The 19,429-nt window shown below is 38.1% G+C and overlaps 1 protein-coding gene across 2 annotated transcripts in view; it reads right to left on the bottom strand.

Moving 5' to 3' along the window:
- PDE7B (phosphodiesterase 7B) overlaps positions 1–19,429 on the bottom strand; it is a 344,591-nt gene that overhangs the window by 244,131 nt on the left and 81,031 nt on the right. Inside the window, exon 2 of one of the 2 annotated variants that reach the window (XM_017875484.1) lies at positions 1,086–1,146. In XM_017875484.1, coding sequence (XP_017730973.1) covers positions 1,086–1,146 — 61 coding nt within the window. Of the gene's footprint in view, positions 1–1,085; positions 1,168–19,429 lie in introns of those variants that run through there. The other variant, XM_017875483.1, reaches the window with a different exon arrangement.

Genomic DNA, 19,429 nt, shown 5'->3' with positions numbered 1-19,429 from the left:
AAGAATTTAAGAAAGATTAGAAGGGTAGAAAATATGATGTCTGGTTTTTGTTTGTTTCTTAACTCATGTACCACCTTTGATTATTTGTTACATGATTATTTCGAATTATAAATTACCAAGATCTTCACCTGCCTCTATTTATCTTGCTGTCTGTTTTTCACCAATAATCTAGACTGTCAATATATGAAGTGGGCAGAGCAAATGGAAAATGCTAAAACGAATATTTTTTCTTTGCTTATTAATATAGTTCAAAGTTAGAATCTACAAAGGTAAAAATTTGGTGAAAATAAAGTTTAGAAATTATTTTTATGTATCCATGCTACTGTTTACTTCTATTACTATAATGAATTGCAACTTTATTGGACATAGTTTAGTGGCTTAAATAAGATCTAAACACTAGACCTAAGATTTTACTGTTTAGAAACTTTCATATCATGATTTGAACCATTTCTCACTTTGAGGTTAAGTGCATCACTTATATTCTCTATAATTGTTTCCAACCTATATAATGAGGAAAATAATACCAACTTCATTACCTAACAGTACATATTAAAAGAGTTTGTCAAAGGCATTGATGATATATCGTCCTACAAGAACACATGATTATTCATTACAATGTTGTTATTTTGTTACAAATGCTGTGTGGATAATAGTTGTGCTGACTTCAGATTACGGTAGTTTAAATATACATTTCTTCCAGGAATTCTAAGTAAGGGTTTTGCACTGTGATGTAAGGACTTAATAATTTACTTATCTATCTTATCATCCATCTCTGGTTTAGGAATTACCTTTTCATCATAGCTGCCTGAATACAAACCACCTAATTCTATGTTATGCTGATGACCCAAGAAAAATTTTGAAACACTCAGAAGCACGGTCCTTGACTGACTAATTAAGAAAATCAAAATCTTTTCTCATCATCAAGTGTTACACATATAAATGTGTTACAGCTGCCTATATACCCATAAAAGAACCCATCAGCCTCTTCAAAATGGAATGAGAGACAGTCAAAAAGGCAACAGAACAACGATAACTCCACATGACATCAACATGCTTAATATATTTAAAATGAGAAGCCTTCTTACCCAGCATGCAAACACATTTGGCATTCTGATCGGGGTTCTCAAACAAGATTTCGCCACACCTCTGAAATAGAAAGATAGCCATGGTTATTTTAAGATTTTGTATCAAGATTCCCAAGGCAATATATCCATGTGACCTGACATTACCATAACATTATTCTACTTTTGTTTTCATTGGTTACCTGAGTCTAGGAACTTATGTCATGAGCAGAGACTGGCCTGGTAGTAAAATATTTGAGGGATAAGTTGGAATAGATTGTTTCTGCATGCCTTCTGCCACTGCATGAAGCTGATTCTGTGTACTCCAATGTGAAGTCATGACTAGAGATGCACTTGGTTTGAAACAGTTTCTATTTCAGTGGAAGATATGCAATCTATTAGGCCCAATAATCTGTGGCTAATTATTCTCAAAGTTGGTCCTTATTCATCTCTCATATTATTCTACACTACCCACTCTGCAAAGCAGAGATACTATCAAGCATAAAGCTAGGTGGCCTGTACTTTATCTCTCTCAACTTGGAAGGAAAAACAGGTAGATAAATAATGAAAAACTGACATTCATAATGCTTTTCCTGAACTCACAGACTCACAGAAATATCAACTTTCTTATCTATGTCTTAGTTTTAACTTGCTTGTTAAAACTTTTGTGCAAGGTAAATTCCTGTAGAGATACAATCAGTTATTTAAGAACAGGCCACATTTGTATGATGAATATATTGACGAAGCGTTAGCGCTTGAATATATACATAAATCTTTCAAATCAATGAGAACATAACCATCTAACAGGAAAACGGATAAAGGACGTGAGCAGGCAATTTATAGAAGAGGAAAAATCTGAATGGTCAATAAACACAGAAAACATATTTAACCATAGCTGTGATCAGAAGCAAGCAAATTAAAGATAAAATGAGGTTTATTTTCAACTCAACAATTTCACGAAATTTAGAAGTCTGGCAATAACAAGTGTTTTCAAGACTGTAGAGAAATGGATACTCTCACGCATTGTGGGATGGAGTATAAAATGATACAATCGCTTTAGAAAAAAATTTGCAAAATCCAGAAAAGATGAAATGTTCATACTCTATGACATAGCAAGTTGTCTTCTAGATTTATAACTAGAGACTAGAGAAACTTCATATAAAACTTTAATGTCTTGGTACAAAACAGATAAATAAGTGTTGATTCATGCAATGAATAATGAAGCATCAAATTTAGGGTGGGGGAAGAAATGCTGAGAAATGAAATGTTGGAGGGCACACTGGGGCTAGCAATTTTTTCTGTAATGATGCATCCCTTAAATTCTTCTCTGAATGTTTTTCATTTCAAATATTTTGAAATAAGAATTGTCCTCATATTCACAACTCTGAATATAAAAATGGCCCTTTGCACAATACATCTCTGCACCTGTCTTCCTTGAGAGGCCATTTGGTAGCAGACTGGACTGTCTTCATCAATAACTTGTTCTCACTACATATTTCCTTTGCCCTTAAGGAGACTGAAGATGAGCTACATTCACTGGTTTTCCTCTTCCTTTTACTGTTCACAACTTGGTTAATTCCACTCCCATCAATCTTTGTTGTATCTATACGTTATACATTATAAGACAAAGTAATTTAAGGGGAAAAAATTCCTGGATGTGAGAATTCATGTTCTTCACACCTGATTACGACATCCTCTGGTACAAAGAGGGGCAAGTTGAGAGGAGAAAGGATGATGCTGTTACATTCAAGTCAATCCATTTTTTTTTAAGGTGGCCTACATTACGTGGAGGAGCTGGACAGCTGGTTCAGTGATGTGAAAAGAAAGAAAGCTGCTTTTGTGATTCAAGAGGCCTGACCGTGGAGGAAGGAGGTTGGATGCAACTTAAGGTGGCAAAAGAGCATTGAGTTCTCAATGGAGATCCTACATCTTGAGCTTTCTTCCCAGCTACTCTGCTCACCTCATGTCATATTTATCATGTCACCTAATCTCTTCATGCTTCATTTGTTCGTAAGTAAACATGGGGATGCCAATGTATGCCACCAAGTCAGGTCAGAGAAGCAAATGTGAGGACTAATGACCCATGGAGTCTGATCATACTGTTTATTCCTATTTTGTTGTTTTGGCAGACATTAAACCTTTTCAAATTACTAGGATGCATTTTCTGCATTACCTGCATTTTAAAGTGATATTTTTTGACCTGAAAGTGTTAATATTTTAAAATGAAGGATCAGAGGTTTCCAAAAACATGTTAAACTTCTTGGCAAAACAAAGTGCTAGGAAGCTCTATCAATTCACATTCTGCATCCTACAAGGAAATAACTCCAGGACCCTAGGGTGCTCCCCTGCCATTTGCTAAGGATGAAGTCCAGACATGTGCTGTGAAGGAAGAGCTTTCCTACTTTCCTTGTAGGGCCTCTAGGGGCTGGGGTTGATGGGTTGAGGTTTCATAACTTCTCTTTGCTACCATAGCCCAAGGGCAGCCTTATATGTGCCACTCAACTGGCAAATTGGTGTGAATAGGGGCACAGGAGCTGGGGTCGTGCTCTCTTTCTTGGCCATAAACAAATTCAGGAGGAGTTTTTGAAACTCCTGTGAAGCATGTATTCCTTAACAGTCATGGCCTGCCTGGGTTCACTGGCCGGACAAGCTCATCACCAAGTAGCAAGAACAGGTCTGGTGGCCCTTCCAATGACAATGAGGTGGTTCTCTTCCTTGTCTTATTCTCCCTGGAGGTCTGGAAAATTGCGGAGGCACCTTTACCTAGCTCTTTAATTGCCCTGTTTTGTAAAGTTACCTGATGATGGTAACAGATTTGAAAGCAATACCCGAGGGAATCTGATTGTTCTCAGGGCTTGAAAGAAACCAGTTTCTTTCTAGTGCTTTTTCCTATTGATGCCAGTGTTTATCCAGCCTTTGCTGCCAGGCTCCTGCTTGCTGTGCAACCCAGGGTGATGACCCAGTTTACGAGATTAATTGGGCTAAGCCACAGGGTCTAAGTTTCAGAAAACTGCAGGATCTGCCCTGGGGGAATGTCTTGTGCCCTGCTGGGTTCTTGGGTGCTGCAACACTTCTCCTTCTATGCTCTAGTCAAACTTGCTGGGAGTCCCCATCCAAGCACCGTGCTGCCAGGTGACCCTGACTTTGTACCTGGTGCTGCTCACCAGGATTCTGTCTAATTCTCAGGATTGAATCTCTCCTTAGGGATTCTATCTTTGTCTTGTCTTCTGTGTCTGAAATATTGAGACCAACCTGCCTTGTTCGTGCCCATCTCTCCCAGCCAACACTGCCTTCAGATAATAGGGCATAGTTATTGAAGACCTCGTCCAACGGGCTGGATCTCTGCTAGCAACAGAGAGATCCTGCTGGCGCATGATCTCCTTCCATAGCACAGAGGATATGAATTCATGTGTGTAATGTCCATTGCCCTCAGAGACCATAAAGTCAAACCATGTTCATTGTTAGTGTTCCTAACATGCCTCATTATTGTAACCCTGCTACCTTGTTCATACCAGGGCCTTCATAAATCTTTGTGGATTAGGTAGACTAAATATTTGTGGACTTGCTAACATTTGCACCCTCATTATGGGCTAAGCCTTGTTCTAAGTGCTGTGCATCTACTTTTCACACTCTCATTGTACTCCTTTAGCAGAGTAGAAAATTGAGGCACAGGCAGTACCACTCACTATGGAATACTCTTCTCCAATGATGGATAGAATAAATGTTGACAGGTTACCGGATGCTTGACCGAGATACATAGATTCTCAAATATTGGCTACTTTTGACCTGCTCATTGCCTTGGCCAAATAGACTATCTTTACTTTTATCCTCTTCTCTGACCCACTAACCACTGGCTGTTTGCAAGAATTGCCATGTAGTAGAGCACAGGCTTTGGATCAGACTGATCAAAATTCAAATCTTGTCACTGCCTCCTCTTATCACTGTTCTATCATGGGCATTTAGTTTTGCAAATCTGCCTTCTTATCTGTAAAACAGGGTAATATAATCTACATCATAGTATCATTGCAAGTTTAGTTTTTACTTCATTATGCACAAGAATGTACTGATTTAAATTATTGTAGATAAGACTGTAATACAAAATAAAATTAATAAATTTAACTCATCCAGTAAAATTCTATTTTAATTCCCATATTAGTTTTTAGGATTGAAAATGAAGAAATTCTTCTAATTTTAAAAGTCACAATATTTCACAAGTTGGTTGCTAATTTTTATTTATTTATTAAGAATTTTCCACATTATATCTAAAATTGGACTTTTATTCAGGAAGAGAAAGATGAATGCTATAAAATATTGCATCTATTATTCACAATAGCCAAGGCATGGGGCCAACCTAAGTGTTCATCAACAGTTGAATGGCTAAAGAAAATGTGATATATACACACACAATGGGATATTATTCACTCTTGAAAAAAGAAGGAAATCTTGTCATTTGTGATAACAGATGAATCTGGGGGACATTATGTTAAATGAAATAAGCCAGGTACAGAAAGACAAATACTGTTTAATCTCACTTCTATGTTGAATTCAAAAAAGTTGAATTTGTAGAAGCAGAGAGTAGAATAATAGTTACCAGGAGCTTGGGAGGTTGTGAGGTTAGAGGGTGAAATTGGAGAAATATTAGTAAAATATTACAAAATCTTACTTAGGAGGGATAAGTTCAAGAAATCTATTGTACAACATGGTGACTATAGCAATAACAATGTATTGCACATTTGAAAATTGCTAAGAGAGTAGATTTTAAGTATTCTCACCACAAAATGTTAAGTATGTGAGGTAAGGCATATGTTGATTAGCTTGATTTAGCCATTTCACAATGTACACATATCTCAAAGCATCATGTTGTACACAATAGATATAAGTAATTTTAATTTGCTGTTTAAACACAATACAAATTGCTGCACCTATCCTTACATTAAGATAATTTTTAAATTAAAATAATATAATTTCCATGAACTAAAAAATGTATACAAAATATGTTTCTCTTAAGTAAACTGAATTTTATCATCACTTTCAACGTATGTTTAGTTACAAAAAAATTGATATTAGGAGTCATTTTTAAAGTCACCCTTATGTATTAAATGAATCTCTTTTCCTTAAAGAAAAATTATAACCAATTGATAATATTAAAATATTGGTAATAGTCCCACATCATATTCAATAGAAGTTATTTAAAACAGTGAAAAGCTCACGTTTTTGTTCTCATTGTTCAATTGACAGCACTTCCAGCTTTCTTAAACCAGTTAATGTTTTTTCTGCTTCAGATAAGCTTCCATATATCTTTTTATTTTTCTGAGTAATTACTATAACTTGAATTTATTATTCTCTCAGCAGGCCTCCAGAAACTAATCTTTTTAGAGAATGTGTCTTGATATCTTCAGAACCGTGGAAACATTAGCAAACAAATAAAACCAAAGACAGAAATCCTTGATGCTTAGAGGTTTGCCTGAGTGTCAGCTGAGAAAATAACAGTTTTCTGCAAGTAGGTAATGTTAAATGTTATCAGAAAGAAATTAATAGGCTATGGTTCTTTTATTATGTTCTTCTCACATTTATAATTGTTTTTTAGCAGAAAGGAATTTAATAAAGGGAATTAGATATTTATGAAATTATTGGAGGATTAGGTTAGCCCTCCAGAATGGTTAGCCCTCCAGAAATGACACTCAAAACAACACTGTGAAATTGACTCACCAAGCTGGGAGCCTACTAGGCCAGTGGGTCACAATTGAGAAAATGGAAAACTGGGAAGCATCACTGAGTTGTTGACTTCAAGAACACAGCACCATGGCAGTGATCCAGGGCTTAGAAATGTATTGGTGCATTGCCTCTTGATACCCACGAAGCTGGGAACTAAACACTGAATGCTATTGCAGAAATGCAGAAAAACCCACGCACTCCATGATTGTGCTAGATAGCTCGTTAAAACAAACCAAACCAAACCAAACCAAAACAAAAAGAACCCCTGACATATGACTAGAGTCATTTTTGGGGGGGAAAAAAAATCAAACCTAAGTTTCTTGAGCTGAAAAAGTGCTAACCATGGTCAGTCTGTGGGGAAGTTGCTGAAGTTGAGTGGAAAGTAAAGTACATCTTGTCTCTCCCAAGAGTGACAAAGGGAATCTGGAGTAGGCATAGCTTCAGCACAGGCTGCCTTCACCCCTACCCTCACTTCCTTTGTGCTTACTTCGATTCTGCAAGTTTACCATATAATACATGAATTTCCCAAATGAGGTTGTAGGTAAATAAGGCAAATGCCTGTGTGCTGATATATCCATTGGGATTGCATCTATTTCATTTGCTCACCACTGAATCCCTAAATGTCTAGGACAATGACTAATGCATAATGGACACTCCCAATGTTAATTAAATTAATGAATGAATAATTCTTTACCGTAATTCTGTGGGCTATTCTGAAGTTTTCTGGGGTAGTGTGAGAAGAGATTATTTTTCCAGGACCTTTTTGCATACACACCAGTAAGCACTGCCATAGATGCAGCCACATGATGTGCAGCTGCGATGGGCTGATGAAGGGCAAAACCTGACATTGAGATGACATTTCCAAACATCTGGGTCACTTCTCATCTTACACTTTTCCCCAACCAAGAACGGAATGGTACTAATCAAAGACAGACCCCTACAAGATAGGCCTGGAGAGAAAGCAGTTTAGGTCTGTAGAGCATAAAAAGATATCTCCTGTTAAGAGACTGAACTCCCTGACAGTGCCTGGAAGTTTGGATCTCCATTAATGTCCATCAAGTGAGTGAATGAATAAGTGAACAGTCAGCAAGACATTACTGAGTGCCTACCCTGTGCTGACACTGTACCATGAGTGTGGATACAAAATGAAATGAGATTCGGGCTAGGTCCTGTCCTTAAGAAGTTTGTAGCCTACTCTGAAGTCAGAACATAGAAGGCTATGGGCCCTTTCAATGCTGGGTACCCACCCCTGACTGGGGTTACTGGAGAAGGCTTTGAAAGAGACGACTGCAGGCCTGAGTCTGGAGCATAGGAAAGAGTTGTCTGGTAAAAGAGAGGACTTCTCCAGGCATAGATAGCTGCCTGGGCAAAGTCCAGAACCTTAGTTAGGATCTTGCAAGCAGCTGCCAAGGATGGGAGCAAAACTGCTGTGGGTGAAAGCAGAGAGCTTAATCAAAGTGGACATCACAGAGGGGATTGGAGAAAAATTGGGGTCAATAGTGATTTAAAAAAAAAATCTTTATGGGCTGGACTGGAGAGGCTTGGTTTGCTTTGGAAGAACCAAGATGCTTAATGAATTACTTTAGCATTGTATCAAATAATTACAATATAGTTATCTCTGTATGAAAGCTCTTAATTGGCTCCAGATGTCTCTCACCAATGATACTGGTGTCCATCATTTTGCCCATTTGAGGTAGAAGTGACCCCCAAAGAGGAATACCAAGCCAAAGTGTTTTTAGGCCTTTTCTTGAATTATCTCATAGAATGGCTATGACCAAAAGAAACCCCCAACCACCCAGTTGAAACCTCAGCGAGGCTGATTTCTCCTGCTGCTGAAGCCATTAGCACCTAGTGTTGAGAACACCCCAGCTCCCAGAAGATGCATTTTCAGGGTCTCGTACTTGACAGTGATCCAGGTCCACATCATTTTATGCAGAGTCCTGTCTACCATGTGGGTGGCACAGTGAGGCCTCAATCTCTACACACTGTGGCAGCCCTCAGCACTCTGGTGCCAGAGGACGGCAGATTTGGAACTGGAGCTGATTTCAGCTCGAGCTCATGTTTTCCTTTTTAAGCTTTTCCAGTGAAAGAGCAGATTGCTATCCCATTGCAGGCTGTTAAAACGTCAGAGACTAATAAGTTTTCAACAATCTGTCAGTGCAGATCTCCAGCAACAACCTGGCACTGCTTTCAAATCAGGGCCTCATCGTCCAGCCCAACCTTAGCCAGTCAAAATAAGAGACACACCAGCAAAAGAAAAAGAAGAAAAAGGATAATCACCTCGAGCTGAGCAGAAATTCTACACAAATCCATTGTTGCCAACAATCAATAGCAAATCTGTGGGCTACGTAACCTGAGGTGACCCTTCCAGAAGAGCCATCCCTTATAAACCTCTAATTAGCTATGGTTAGGAGTGACTTGAAAGATATTAATGCTATTGCTATTGGAAAATGAGCTTACCAGCTTTTAACAGCTTTGTTTTCTTCTTCAGTCAAAGAACAGAATGTTAGCTCAATGGCGTATGCTTTCTATTAGAGCAGTGCCAGCAGCAGCGGTCTCCAGAGAGTCTCTCAGCATTTTATTACATACTCCTATTTTTAAATGTTTAAAAACTACTTATTATGAACCAAAACTTGGAAAACCTGGTTTCAGCCCAAGAGTAATTTTTATTTTTATTTTTTTAGTTCTTAAGCAAACTTCCAAAATGCAGAACTGTGTTTTCTGTCATTTTATCCCTAGACAGTAGAGGGCAATAGAAAGGCTATATGGCTAAGATCTCCTTGTACTCCTGCGGGGAGATCTTGAGGTCAGATGGCGTGGTGCAGGCTCAGAGACATTGTGTCTTACGTTGCACTCTCCAAGTCATGCAGCATTGTCTCCATGAGTCATAGTTAGTCCTGACTCCCATAGCACACATCGAAATGCACACTGAAGACAGCTTCTTTCATTGTGCAAAATGACTATAACCTCTGCACAAGTTCCATTTTAGAAAAACCTGTACCTGTGAAGGCTGATGGTGTGGAATACACTGGAGTCTCTAGTGCACCCAGTTATAGGAACTGACTTGACATCTCAGTTCAAGGCACTTTGGGAATAATTCTGGTATGTGCTCTGGGAATTTTCCTGTAGCAGACACAAATACATATGCCACAAATCTTGATACACAGTGCAAAAATGTCAGAATTTTGCAATACTATTTCATCTTTTACTTATTGTCTCAGAATCCCAAGGGTTGGCGCCTAGCCATACTTTGTGTCTCTCTACCAGAAAGATAGACACATCTGTGAAGGCAAACAACTAAAGCCAAACACATATCACTTATATATAGTCATTTTTAAAAGGTGAAGTTCACAGACACTTTGTGTTGGAGAAAACAGGAGGCAATATAGAAAAAAAAAAAAAAAAGAAAGAAAGAGAACAGATTGGTGCACATAATGGAAAGAACTGAGTATATCAGGGTTCAAATCCCACGCCTATTCCTCAACAGCTGTGTGATCTTAGTCACAGTTGACTTATCCTTTCAAAACTCATTATAGAGTAGAGGGAGTAACAATGCTCACTCCTCTACAGAAATGTAATATATGTGAAAGCATCTTATATAGCCTAAAACTACAATGGGGCCTGCTGTGTATGTGGCTTTGTGGAAGGAAGGAGGTAGAAGCAGAATAGGGTCATTTGGTGATAGTGTGTACAAGATACAAAGCACAGTTCTACCATATAAATCAGGGGAAGATTTTGCTCCTCCCATGATGGAGAGCCCTGGTCATTCAGACGTTAGCCTGCAAGACCAGAGGTCTAGAGAGCAGAGGTCATTGGGGCAGGATGGAGGCGGTGACCCTGTCTGATGTGCCCTTATCCTTGGCATTGAGGAAGCGGGAAGAACCCACCTAGATTTGGGAAAAAGGGGTCTCTTCTAGGTGATCAGCCAAACTGGCTACATCCTGATGGGTTGTGGAAAAGTTTCTGAATAATGTATTCTGATAAAGTAGGGGAGAGAAAAACTAGTATTAAGTCTTCAGTGGAGGTTGGAGGTGCAAGATAAGCTGGGAGGATGTTTGCTCTAAGAATGAGAAACTGTGGATGCAAAAGTCTGAAGGCGATTGAGGAAATGAAGGAAATGAAGAATGGCTAAAGGGAATGGGATTCAGATAACCAGTAGAACTGGAGAGTGGAGAGACACAAGGCTGGGGAAGTTGGCAGGAGCCAGATCAGGAAGGGCCCTGCAGGACTCCATTTAGTGATTGGACACAAGCCTAGATGTTGCAGGCCGTGGATCTGGAAGAAGGCCCCGTAGCTCACAGGCCATCTGTTCAAGGCAATAGAGAGAGATCCCGAAAGGGTTTAGGAAGTTTCTGTAACATGAGTACCACATGCAGCAGCCGTGTTTGCTGACCAATGTCGCTCCTCGCCACACTGAACAGGACCCTTAGGTGGAAAAAGGGTTCTCCTAAGTGGGGTACCACCTTGTTAGTGAGTGTCTAATGACATCCTCCCAATTATGTCTAACACTTTTAGTTGTGTCAATCAGCCAAGTTAGACAATGCCACCAGAGGCCCTCCTCACTCCAACTCCCTTCTCAGTAGTGCCTCACACAGTGTGTTCACAATCAGATAGATTTCTTTAGATTCAGTATACTCCATATGGTCTTTATGAAGCATAGATCATAGAAATGAGAACATGGCTTGTCAAAATTCCAAGTCTAGCATGACTGTATTATGAAGAATGTGGCCTTCTGAATCATGCAGAGAGTGAGCGCTGAGAATGAGCTAAAAGGGGTGATGAACAGTTAGGCCTCTGGATCCTGAAAGGTGGAGGAACCAGGGTCCTGGAACAAATGCCCCCTCTTCACCCTTTTAGGGACATCTCCCTCTCAGAAACTGCTGGAAGAGCATGCTGTACTTCAAGAAAATCATTCCTTGACTTGACTGTCACCTTCAGAGGAAGATTTGAACCAGAACAAGACCATATGTTCCTGCCCCTGAGCCTGATATAATGTTCAGCAAGGCCTCAGTCTGTGTTGCTGTTGCTCCTGGACAGACGTCACTGTGAGCTGCTGGGACGAGCGCCTTTTTGTCTGATTGTGTGTTGCCAACAAATATGTACTCACACTTGTTAAACTCCAGCCATCTGGTCAACGTGTCCAAGCTTTAGGCATTCGTTTTCCTGATTTACACTGCAATTGTCAAGCTACTTTATAAGACCCTACAGATAGCAAAACGTTAATAGATAATATCAGCAATGTCTCCAGATATTTGCATATCTGATGTCCAGATCTCCAGACATCATGATTCAGAGATTCATGGGCTCTCATCCAGTCTGTAACTGAATGAATATTTACTCAGGACAAATGAGTACTTATAATGTGCTCCTTGCAGCTCAGTGCAGCAATGCTCCTGTACATAAACCAGCAATTAAATGTAATCCCATACACTTATAGTTTAAAAAGAAATTCAAACCAGTCCTTGGAATTAAATAACCTCACTGCTAGAGAAAATGACTTCCAGAACATGAAGCTCAACATGCAAACACAGAGCCTCTGAGCCACACAGGAACAAACACTTTTGCACAGGGATAAGGGCTTGTTGTTTAACTACTTGTGAGGTCAAAGATCCAGATGTTCCCATAGACAATCAAAAAACTATTACTGGTCAAATTGTATTGACCATTTCTACATGGACAGCGCTGAGATACGCAGTTGGCCTCAGAAAGGAAATTTCGTTAAATTCTACTGGCAATCAATGGCAACCCCAAGCTAGAGCTAGAAAATCCAATATTTTGAAGAAATGACTGACAGGTTTTATAAGCTGCAAGTCAAAATGAAATCATGTGTATTTTGCTAGCAGTCATATACTACTTTGGTACAGTTTACCAAACTCCACAACAGACTTTGGCAAGAGCAATACTTGAAAGCCACCTCCTCAAAGTTCTCCTTCACTTCATGAAAGTAGAGACTTTCTGTCTAATTCATTGCTGCTTCCAGCACTAGGATCAATATCCATCATATCATAGGTTCTCAATAAATATTGCTTAGCTGAAAGAATGAATACATAATTTGGGGCAAAAATACACTGAACCCATTTATTACTGCAATTAAAATCTGTGAGACAAAAATCCTTAAAGAGAAGAATATGTGAATAAAGTTATACTTAAATTAGTTCAAATTACAAGTTTTGATGCCATTACTCCACTAAGAAGTTAGCATCTGGGGCCATGCAGTGAATCTATTACAGATGCTTCAGGTGGAGTCAAACCTGAGGGCAAAGATTTCTCCATTCTTTGAGTGTTGAAATATTTTCAATGTTTTGAAAGATATTTTCCTGGAGAGCAAGAATAATGAATATATATATATTCATGATATATATATATAGACTTGTCCATCTCAAATAGATATATGTATATTTATATATATTTCATCTGTCTATATAAAATATATACGTGAGATGCAATTGATATTATCAGAGAGGCCAGGTAGCTGGTAATATATAACATATATATATATTTTTTTTTTTGTTGTTTGTTTTTTGAGGTGGCAGTTTCACTCTTGTCACCAGGGTCACCAGGCTGGAGTGCAATGGTGCAATCTCAACTCACTGCAACATCTGCCTCCCGGGTTCAAGCGATTCTCCTGCCTCAGCCTCCTGAGTAGCTGGGATTACAGGCACTCACCACTGTGCCCAGCTATTATTTGTATTTATTTTTTTAGTAGGGACAGAGTTTCACCATGTTGGCCAGGCTGGTCTTGAACTCCTGACCTCACGTGATCCGCCCGCCTTGGCCTCCCGAAGTGCTGGGATTATAGGTGTGAGCCACTGCACCTGGCCCAAATATATATATTTTTAAATAGCAGCTCTTTTCACTGGCAAATATTACCAAAATTAAATAAACAAAATTTGTTTTAAATCTCCTTGATCAGAGTCCATATCCTGTAAATGGAGGTAATACCTATATTCTATCTCATTAGTACAGGGTTAAGGAGTTAAACTAGCAAAGTGTTTCAAATGTCCAAGAAGAAAAGTTATATAAGGTTCACTTGGGGATTATTTGAAGTAGTAGGTGCCATGTTATTCATGGTTTGTAGTTTTCATTCAAATTACTTTATTGCTTCAAGACCCTCTGCAGGCTTCTTTATAAGTAGAGATAATCATTGACATGAGTTTTAATTTTTATTAGTACTTATGCTCTACTATGGGTATCTACTGGAGTAACTAAAATGCAAATACTAAATAGAAGTGAGTACCAACAGAGATATAAGGAAGAAATAGTTCTTTATTTTTTGTGGACTATGAAATCAATCCCAAATCATTGGGTTGTCTTTAAATTATTAAAGACTGACCAGGGGCATATTTGGTCCTCTTAGATCCGAAAATTTATAAAATACAAAGGGAGGACTCTTAAGAAAACGAATACAAATGAATGGTCACAAAAATAAGAATAGAATCTTAGAATGTGTCAATGAAATTGAAGAATCTTGAAGATCACACTTCATTAGCTTCCTAGTAAATCTGCCTGTGAAACTGACATTGCAATATCATATATATTCATCATTTAACAATGCTTATTATTTAACTGATGGTTAGCAAACTAGGATGTTTTTGCTTATTTGAATCGTTTTAGCCTTGTAATTTAAAACTGTGATCTCTATGTTCAATTTATCAAAAAATAAATTGAACACAATAATAGGAAATAACTTTCAAAATAATGCATTACATATAGACCAATGTTATTAAACCTACCAGCTTATTTAAGGGCGGGAGTTATATCTTAGCTTTGAATCCTGCTGTCCACAGAATGTTTGGCTTAAAGCAGGTGCCCAGTAAATGCTCTTTAATTCATGGCCAAATGAAGAAAATATCACCAAGTAACATCATTAAACGCACTGTATTAAACTCAAACATGTAAACACAAGCATACCTGGAGATCACTGATAGGTATGAAATTTTTGAGGGGTGTATCTTGTGCACGTGTGTGTGTGTACACACAAAGTAAACACATATGTATGTATGCATGCATATTTATATGCAGATACATAAGAGATATGTTACATAACTGTGCCTTGTAGTGCACTATGTTTAGTGATTAGGACCCCAGGTTCTTGTCTGGAGTCTAGTAACAGTGAGTTTGAATCACAACTCCACCGTATTCTAGCTCTTTGACCTTGGAAATGACCTTATTCTAACCCTCTGTGCTTTCACTGAAAATCATGGAGACAGAGCTCTTAAGAGATCAAATGAGATAACACACAGAAGGTTCTCAGCACAGTGCCCAGCACACAGGGAGTGCATACTCCATGCCATCTATGACTAACAGACCCTTAAATTCTGGCCCTTGTCAGGTAAAACAGAAGAAGAAGGAAAAACCATACTTTCCACTTTGGGTATTGTGCTATCTTGCTCTCCAATCAAAGAGAAGCTTTGCTCTTTGCTTTGTCCTACAAGCTCATGTCTCCAAATCATTGAGGAAGTGTAAACAAGTGGAGCCAGAGAACGTGGGCTCTGGGTCCCACAGCTTCTGCATGGCACCTCCCAGTCCCATGACCGCAGGAGACTTTCTGAACCTGCTTTCTCATCTCCGGAATGTGAAGAAAACTTTCTGCCTCACAGGTTGTCCTGGGGATTAGATATGATCAGGAAAGCTCCTGGCTCAATAGTACGATTTCGTGAATGTGCGTATCTATATATTTATCTATCTCTTTCTCCATTTTTTTAAACTTCAATGTTTGCCTCCCCTTCTCCATATGTTCAAATTATCCCTACTATTCAAGGCCTAACCGAAATGGTGATTTTTTAAAAATTTATTTTTAATTTGTGTGGGTAAATAGTAGGTGTATATATCTATCGGGTGTATGAGATGTTTGGATGCAGGCATGCAATGTGAAATAAGCACATCATGAGAATGGGGTATCCAGCCCCTCAGGCATTTATCTATTGAGTTGCAAACAATCCAATTACGCTCTTTAAGTTATTTAAAAATGTATAGTTAAGTAATTATTAATTATAGTCACCCTGTTGTGCTATCGAATAGTAGGGCTGATTCATTCGTTCTATTTTTTTATATCAGAAATGGCAATCTTTTATGACACTTTCCTGATTGTTTTTGAACCTAAGTTAACATTCTTCTTTCCTGAATTTCCTATAAATTTTTTAAGCCACTTTCTACTTTACATTTTTTTCTTTGTCTATTAATCCATGAAGTCCTTAGGGTCTGAATCCAGGTCTACTTTATTTATATTAATATATTCTACTCTGCTTTTGAAATAGTGTGTATACCAGTGTGTGTGTGTGTGTGTGTGTGTGTGGTAACAAAAAAGTTTTAATGAACATCTGTTTTTAAAATCTTGCTCCCCACTCCCGCCACCTCATTTTACAAAGATTTTTAGTTCAATGTACATTTCTGTTTGTGTGCATGTTTATACACAGATTACCATTCCCCATACATATGTACACAGATGTATATTGCTAAGGGTATTAAACCTAGACTGAAGTCTTTAAGCCTCAAAATCTTCCAAAAAATGATGTATTGTGCACCATGCTATCATTGTGGAATTGTGTTCCTCATGTTGAAAAATCTCTCATTTGTTTTCAAGTTGTTAAGAGAGGAGACAGTCCCTTGTAACACTTCCCGTAATATATTCCATTGTTTTATTTCCGGGAAAAAATTTTATCATTGTTACTCATTTACTATAAGTGAAAATATTAAACCTTTGGAATCAAGAAACTAATATTCAGTTGTTTTCTTGGCCTGCCACCATTCATACCTTCACTTTAACTGAGGTCAACATTCTTTCAGAGCTCTTTGTTAGTGAAACATTTCTTCATCCAAACCCCAAGAGTAATTTTTATTTTCAAAAACATGCTCTTGTTATTAAATAACATTCTCAACGTCATCTATACAAACAGATCACACGTAATTCATGTGCTATCACTCGCATTGGATAATCAAAGAATATTATTTTACAGAGATCACTTAGGCAAAACTGAGGAATAAAGGAGTAAAATTATGGAATGGATCCACATAAAGGTTTAAAATCAAGATCTGGTCTTGAGTATCTTTAACTACTCATTGGGCATGTGTGTTAGTTATAGGGAATCATTACTAGTCTTTATTTTCAAATTTGAACCTGTATGTGGCTTTTACTTTCTAAAAGGAAAGTAAACCTCTTTTTTGATTTTAAAGTGGAAAACCTTTAAGGTAAGGCACATTTTACAAAAGATAAAATGTCAGCCAACCTATTAACATCTGATGTTTCAAATATGTGGTTAGGTGAGTTGGCAAGAATATTTCTTCATAAGGAAACTATTTGGATTATAAGAATAATAAAGTCAAAGGGCTCTGGCAAAATATACCTTTGAAAAATGAATATGAAAAATTATGCAAACTGTCAATGACACATAGAACTCCAAGTAGCCTCAGAAATCTTATGGCGAATCATAAAAGTATATTGTAGTCTTGGTCACGCATGTACCATTAAGATATATGGAAGCTGAATATCTTGAAAATAATTTTTATAGCATTGTTGATTATTCTTATTTTCCAGCTCAGCTACACAACCCAGCATCCTAGGGTCTCACTTGATTTCATCCTTTCTCTCATTGCCTGCCTCCTCCACTTCCCTCCAAACTCCAAACAACTGAATGCATTGAAAAGTCCTTTTACTTCTACTTCTCAAATCCATTTGGCTTTCCCTATTCTACCATGGACCCTCAGTTCTCACTGCATTCTCATCCTATGCTTAGATTTCTGCACAGCTGCCCCAGGGACCCTCTTTTCCTAGTATTGCCTCACTCCATTCTAATTGTCACATAGCAGCCAGAGTGATCTACTACCACCTGAGTCAGTCACCTCCCTGCTCCACAGCCTTCCATAGTGATATAGTTTGGCTCTGTGTCCCCACCCAAATCTCATCTTGTAGCTCTCATAATTCCCTTCTGTTGTGGGAGGGACCCAGTGGGAGATAACTGAATCATGGGGGTGGGTGTTTCCCGTGCTGTTCTCATGATAGTAAGTCTCACAAGATCTGATGACTTTATAAGGCAGAGTTTCCCCATACAAGCTCTCTCTTTGCCTGCTGCCATCCATATAAGAGGTGACTTGCTCCTTCTTGCCTTCTACCATGATTGTGAGGCCTCCCCAGCCATGTGGAACTGTAAGTCATCAAATCTCTTTCTTTTGTAAATTGCCCAGTCTCAGGTATGTCTTTATCAGCAGTGTGAAAACAGACTAATATACCCGACTACTCTTTTCCCTCAAAATAATGCAGAATTCTTAGTCTGACACACCAGGCCTTCAAGCTCTGGCTCTTGCTCCCTAATCACACACTGCTCTAGGTTTACTGGGCTATTTTCTAGTGCTCATTATTCTTCCTTACCTCTGAGCCCCTGCACCTCTCTTAGAAGCTTCCCCTTATCTGTCCTTCAGGTTACAGCTCTGGTGTCACCTGGTCCTCCTGGAGGCCTTCATGAACCTCCACTGTTCTGTCAAATGCCTCTTCTAAGCACCCTCGTAGCACCATCTGTTGAGGCATCAATCACACGAATGAAATTTCCTAGTATCAAATCAGGGAAGGCCTCTAACTTCTTTCCAGTGTTGTCCATTAGAAATATAAAGCAAGCCACGTAGGTATTTTTAAATTTTCTTGTAGCTGCATTATAAAAAGGAAAACAGGAAAAAACTAAAACAAACAACCCCAGTGAAGTTAATTTAGTAATATATTTCACGTAAACTAAGATATTATCATTTTAGCATTAAATTAACAATGAAGTATTTTACTTTATTGGACCAGATGTTTGAATCTGCAGTATGTTTCATACTTATAGCAAATCTCAATTCTAACAAGCTACATTTCAAGTGCTCCATACCATATTAAGACAGCATAATTATAGATAAAACTCTTACAGGAAATAATAAATGCTTGTTTGTTTTATTTTGCACTTCCTGTATGCTCATTGTAAGTTTTAAGTATTCTTGAATCATTTTGTAAAATGTAAATTTTTGTAAAAAAAATATGATGTAACAAGACTCTCAAATTAGAAAATTTTATCATGTACTGAACAAAAACAATAACTTGATATACTGGATTCTTTCACTGTTGTTTACCACACCAAGATTGTGCAAAACAAAACTAGCATGCAGAAGAACCTTCCAGATAGCACTTGGTAATTGCATTGAGTGTTATTAGGTATAAAAATAACCCAGCTCTTACTATATTTTAGGCTGTGAAAATTTTGCATAGTAGGTCTATACTTTCTGTTATTTATTTTAGGTTCAGAGGGTACATGTGCAGGTTTGTTACATGGGTAAATGCATGATGCTGAGGTTTAGTGTACCAATGATCATGTCACCAAGGTAGTGAACATAGTATCTGATAGTTTTTCAACCCACACTCCCTCTCCCACCCTCCCACTTCAAGCAGTCTCCAGTGTTTATTATTGTTCCCATCTTTGTGTCCATGTGTATTCATTGTTTAGCTCCCATATAAGTGAGAACATGTGGTATTTGGTTTTCTGTTCCTGTGTTAGTTCATTTAGCATAATGGCCTTTAGCTTTGTCCATGTTACTGAAAAGGACATGATTTTGTCCCTTTTTATGGCTAAGTAGTATTCCATGGTGTATATGTATGTATGTGTGTGTGTGTATTTTATATATATATATGTTTT

This window comes from Rhinopithecus bieti, unplaced genomic scaffold (genome assembly GCF_001698545.2).
Source record: "Rhinopithecus bieti isolate Rb0 unplaced genomic scaffold, ASM169854v2 scaffold_9615, whole genome shotgun sequence".
NCBI classification, from domain to species: domain Eukaryota; kingdom Metazoa; phylum Chordata; class Mammalia; order Primates; family Cercopithecidae; genus Rhinopithecus; species Rhinopithecus bieti.
The sequence above is the reverse complement of the archived record's forward strand: the minus strand, read 5'-3'. Positions and strand labels throughout refer to the sequence as shown.